Consider the following 5,260-nt stretch of genomic DNA (forward strand, 5'->3'; position numbering starts at 1 on the left):
TGAGCACTCAACCCGCTGTGCCTTGGTCCATTCCTGACGACCGTCGTTACAATGTGCAAGAAGTCAAGGGGTCTGAATACTTTCTGAAGGCACTGTGTGTGGATAACTTGGTTGTCTCTGGGAGATAATTTCTGTGGAAGAGGAGGAATTATGCATTAAACGCGGGCTATTAAATGCCAGTGGTTCCCCTATGTGAAAGAATTCAGCTCTTCTCTCACCTTTCTCACTCACCACTCCTCCCTTGTTTGTTTGGGGGAGTCAGTCAGCTGATGTGACTGTCTGTAGCTGTCAGAGAGAGCCCTAAACAGAGAGTACTTAGTGGCAGAATACCTGACCACTGTGACTGACCCAAACATAAGGAAAGCTTTGACTATGTACAGACTCAGTGAGCATAGCCTTGCTATTGAGAAAGGCCGCCGTAGGCAGACCTGGCTCTCAAGAGAAGACAGGCTATGTGCACACTGCCCACAAAATTTGTTGGAAACTGAGCTGCACATCCTAACCTCCTGCCAAAGGTATGACCATATTAGAGACATATTTCCCTCAGATTACACAAATCCACAAAGAATTCGAAAACAAACACAATTTTGATTAAATCCCATATCTATTGGGTGAAATACCACACTGTGCCATCACAGCAGCAAGATGTGTGACCTGTTGCCACAAGAAAAGTGAAACCAGTGAAGAACAAACACCATTGTAAATACAACTCATATTTATGTTGACTTATTTTTCCCTTTTGTACCTTAACTATTTGCACATCGTTACAACACTGTATATAGACATAATTACATTTTAAATTACTTTCTTATTTTGGAACTTCTGTGAGTGTAATGTTTACTGTTAATTTTGATTGTTTATTATCTACTTCACTTGCATTGCCAACGTTAACATATGTTTCCCATGCCAGTAAGGCCCTTGAATTGAATTGACAGCACTCCCCCTCCTCCCTTCCGTTCTCCTCCTACCTCTCCATCTTCTCCGTTATTCTAATTCGGAGAATAAACCGCTCCCATTGGAGACAGGCAGGCAAGGGGACCTGCCTTTAAGCGTGACGTCACGGCGCGCTATAAGGATAAAGTGCTGGCAGTCAGCGCAGACTGTTGGATACTGGAGAGTGAGTGTGTCAGGAAGGAGAGCTCAAATGTCTGCAGTGCAGAGCTAAAAGGTTACTTCTCCAATCAAAAACCAGACGCACTAGTCTTATCTTATTTTTATTTTACTGGCGAAAAACAAAAACTATACCTTATATCTACAAAGTTGTCCAGGACAGGAGCCTGGGTCAACGACAACTCTGTATTATTTTGTATTTTAAAAAATGTTTTAAGTTAGTTTCTGCTGAAAGGACTAACCGTTTAGTCTATGCACTGAGACGGAAGTATTTCTACCTCCACTTCTCGTCTATTGACCCGATCAGAGCCAGTTAGCAGAAGTAGGCGACATGAAGTAAATTCCTATGTCGTTTGCAGTGCCCTAGTCTGAATGTTTTTTTTCCACTTCTTTTTCAATATCTACTTTTTAACCTCTCCGAATGGTGTTGCATGCAACAGCACACGAGTCTGCAGCATTGGAGGAATAGGAAAAACTACTGCATGAGACGAGAGTGGAGAACAGACGCTTATTATTAAGAAGTCTGTTTTTTGCGATGCTGGCAAACACCTTCGCCAATCTGCAGAAAAGTCGTGGCAGCACCATGAGCGCAGAGCTGAGCATGAGCCCAGAGCTCCCCAACAGCCCTCTGGCTCTGGAATATGTCAACGACTTTGACCTAATGAAGTTTGACGTGAAGAAGGAAGGTCTGACCGGGCTGGAACGCGCCGGGGTGCGCCAGTGTACTCGGCTCCAGCCCCAGGGCTCTGTGTCCTCCACCCCCATCAGCACACCATGCAGCTCGGTGCCATCCTCACCCAGCTTCAGCCCCACAGAGCAGAAGAACCATCTGGAGGAGCTCTACTGGATGCCCAACGGTGGGTACCACCAGCAGATCGACCCACAGACGCTGAGCCTGACCCCGGAGGATGCAGTGGAGGCCCTGATTGGAGCCACGGCCCATGGCCACACCCCGACCCCGCATGTCCAGCTGCAGCAGAGCAGCTTCGATGGCTACAGAGGGCCTCACCACCACAACTCCCATGGCCAACCCCAACAGCACTACCATCCCTATGGGGGAGGCATTCCGCACCACCCAGATGAACTGCCTGGACATCAGGTGGGGCACAGCCACCCACACACCCACGACACAGACAGCCCGTCCCCCGTCTCCCCAGACTCCCACCAAGCCCTCCACCACCACCAACACGACCACCAAGGGCAACAAGGCTCAGGCAACGTGGAGGACCGATTCTCTGACGACCAGCTGGTGTCCATGTCTGTGAGGGAGCTGAACAGGCACCTGCGGGGGTTCACCAAGGACGAGGTCATCCATCTCAAGCAGAAGAGGCGGACCCTAAAAAACAGGGGCTACGCACAGTCCTGCCGCTTCAAGCGGGTGCAGCAGAAACACGTGCTGGAGAACGAGAAGACTCATCTGATAAACCAGGTGGAGGCACTCAAGGCGGAGATCAATCGGCTGGCGCGCGAGAGGGACGCCTACAAACTCAAGTGCGAGAAACTGACAGGAACGGGAGCGAATAACGGGATCCGGGAGGCTGGGTCCACAAGGGACAATCCGTCATCTCCAGAGTTTTTCATGTGAGTTGTTATTATAGCTCTATTGACTCTCCCCTACCCTACCACCAACTGTTGCTGATGAACAAATAATAATATTCAAATACACCGTCATTTTGACTATACTAATGACAGCAACTATATTCACATAAGAATAATTATCCATAAAATAGTAATAGTCTCATATGTAACCATCTCTCTCCATCCATGTGACAACAGAGATACAAAGAACAAGGTAGAATGTTTTGTCAATGCTGCATCTTTGTAGATTAGTTGCTTGTAGTGAAGATACTTTTTTCCATCTTCCTACGAGAAGAGAGAAACTACGGGTAAACTTTCCTCTTTTCATGCAACTGCTTTTACTGTGTCTGTTAGTGGGATGACCGACCGGCGTATAGGCCTACACAACAAACAACGCAGAGTTTTGAGACTCACATTTGACACTGGGCCTGAAAAGAGAATTGTAAAGCAAGACTCCACATTATGCAATCTTGAATTCTGCCTACTTATCCCGCAAAGGGGGACATTGTATGCAACATCTCATTGGTTGCCTGCTTGGTTATTTTCAAATATATATTGAAACAAAAATCTCATTAAAATATTAATCCTGCATGCTGGACATGTACGGTAATAATTTATATTTTGTACTACTTAATAAGAGCATGTCGTTGATCTGCGCTTCTCCATAGCGTTGTTGGGTTTAGATGAATGGAATGGGGACAGTACAGCAGGGCTGCCTGTGCAGTATCATGGTGTTCTGTAGCCTTGTAAATATTACGCAACGCAAAACTGCACACCATGATTGAAGAGGCTGGTTTTAACTTTTCTTTCTTTCTTTGAGTTTTCTTTTCTTCATGTTTTTGTTTGAGTTTCATTCTGTGGGTATTGATTCAGAGATATTGCCATTTTGCAGTTGCATTTAAAGATAACAAACTGTATATTCAGTGCACTTTTTGGATAATGGCTTGTTTTAAGTTTTCATTTTGAGTTTTGTGCAGACGCCCTTAAAAGAAGACATAATAAAGACAAGATAGATGCAAGCTTAATAATAACCATATGACACAATGTGATGTATTGTGCGAAACTGTAAAAACAAACGCCTCGCTAGAATATCAGATGAGTGAGTACTTTGCGCATAACATTTAAGCACCATAAATGTTTTGTTATTCTCTCTCCTCGGATGCATATAGGCTACTGTAGAAAAACACTGTCACATGTTATTCCATTTCAATGTGGTGCTGTAGTCAGAAGAGTTTTGTCTTAACCAGAAATGCCGTTCTGTTAACTATTGCCTAACCCTAATGTGAATGTAATGTGAAGAACAAATGTAGCAGGAGAGTCATTTAATTGAAACTTGATTAAAGTATTTTATTAGGTGCAGCTGCATCCATTAACAGTCATATAGGTCTACTATAGACATATTTTGTACTTTTTCATTTTTTAATAAAGTGTCTCAAACATACTCAATAATGTTGACCAAGTGAGGGTATTGACCAAGTATTTGGATTGCGCATGCGTTTCGGGAATACGACGTTGAAATATATTAATGCTATATGTTTTCCCCCAAAATATTCTGCCGGTCAGTAAAAAAAGGGATTCAGGTTGTGCAAAATTCTCAAAATGAAAACTGTTGTGTATGTTATATGATATTATCTTTTCGTCTATTTTATTATTATTATTTGGTGATTCTGGTTCTGCTGGCCAGATGCATAGTTAAAGTTGTAATTTTAACGATTAAAATTAACAAACTGTCAGATCATATTGAATAAGCATGGTGCTTGCATTTAAAAACTATTGTTGAAAAGTCATGCATTTACAATCTCTTGGTTTGTTACTGATTCAACTGTGTTGAAATCAAATTGAAACTGCAGCAGCAGGTTGTTGTTTTGTTTTTAATTTCATGTATTTTGCGATGATGATGATGAGGATCAATTTTCAGTCCGGTTTATATAAATAAGATACAAAAAATATCTTAAATTTGAACTGTTGTAGTTCCATTCAGGCTGGTTTCTGTTTCATCTTATTTTTATTGTTTTTGGAAGAAATGGTTTCCTATTTTGCTTATTAAAGTCATTGAAATGGCATTTACCTTTCTCAGACTTTTCATTCTACTCTCACTCCCCTCTTTCTCTCGCTCTCTGAATTACGTCAGCAAACTAATTGCAGGTTTGTTTAGGTAACATGGTGTAACTTGTTGCGTTAGACAACAGGCACAGTCCGATATTATACACCAACATAGAGCTACACATTTACAGTTTGGAAAAGTATGTCATTGGGAAGACCTACAGTTTTCATGGAAAATCTTTCCATCAGTAAAACATAGCCCAATTCCTGTCACAGCGTTTTTAGCGGACTGAGTCAACATCAGTTGTGGCCTATACTGAACATAAATATGAGATCTTGGGACTGTAAGGTTCTATCTGACATGTTTTGTCAAAAATGAGTTTGTCACATATATTTGACCTTTAGATGGTTCTTCATATGTCTGTGAAGTTCGATTTTTGAAAAAGTAAATTTTAAGAGAAAAAAACTAGAAAGTTCTATATGCATAAACACACGAACTTGGCCTATACTTTTCTATCTGCAATCCAAT

At 42.2% G+C, this 5,260-nt stretch overlaps 1 protein-coding gene across 1 annotated transcript; it reads left to right on the forward strand.

Moving 5' to 3' along the window:
• The first annotated feature begins 1,115 nt into the window (after positions 1 to 1,115).
• On the forward strand, positions 1,116 to 5,017 carry LOC106600627 (transcription factor MafB-like). The gene has a single exon (XM_014192121.2). It carries the CDS (start codon positions 1,646 to 1,648, stop codon positions 2,693 to 2,695), a length of 1,050 nt encoding a protein of 349 aa, XP_014047596.1. The 5' UTR covers positions 1,116 to 1,645; the 3' UTR covers positions 2,696 to 5,017.
• Positions 5,018 to 5,260: the final 243 nt, after the last annotated feature.

Source organism: Salmo salar, chromosome ssa03 (assembly GCF_905237065.1).
Source record: "Salmo salar chromosome ssa03, Ssal_v3.1, whole genome shotgun sequence".
Classification (NCBI taxonomy): Eukaryota; Metazoa; Chordata; class Actinopteri; order Salmoniformes; family Salmonidae; genus Salmo; species Salmo salar.

Coding starts and splice junctions, on each gene's coding strand:
- LOC106600627 (XM_014192121.2), top strand. CDS start 1,646: ATGCTGGCAAACACCTTCGCCAATCTGCAGAAAAGTCGTGGCAGCACC.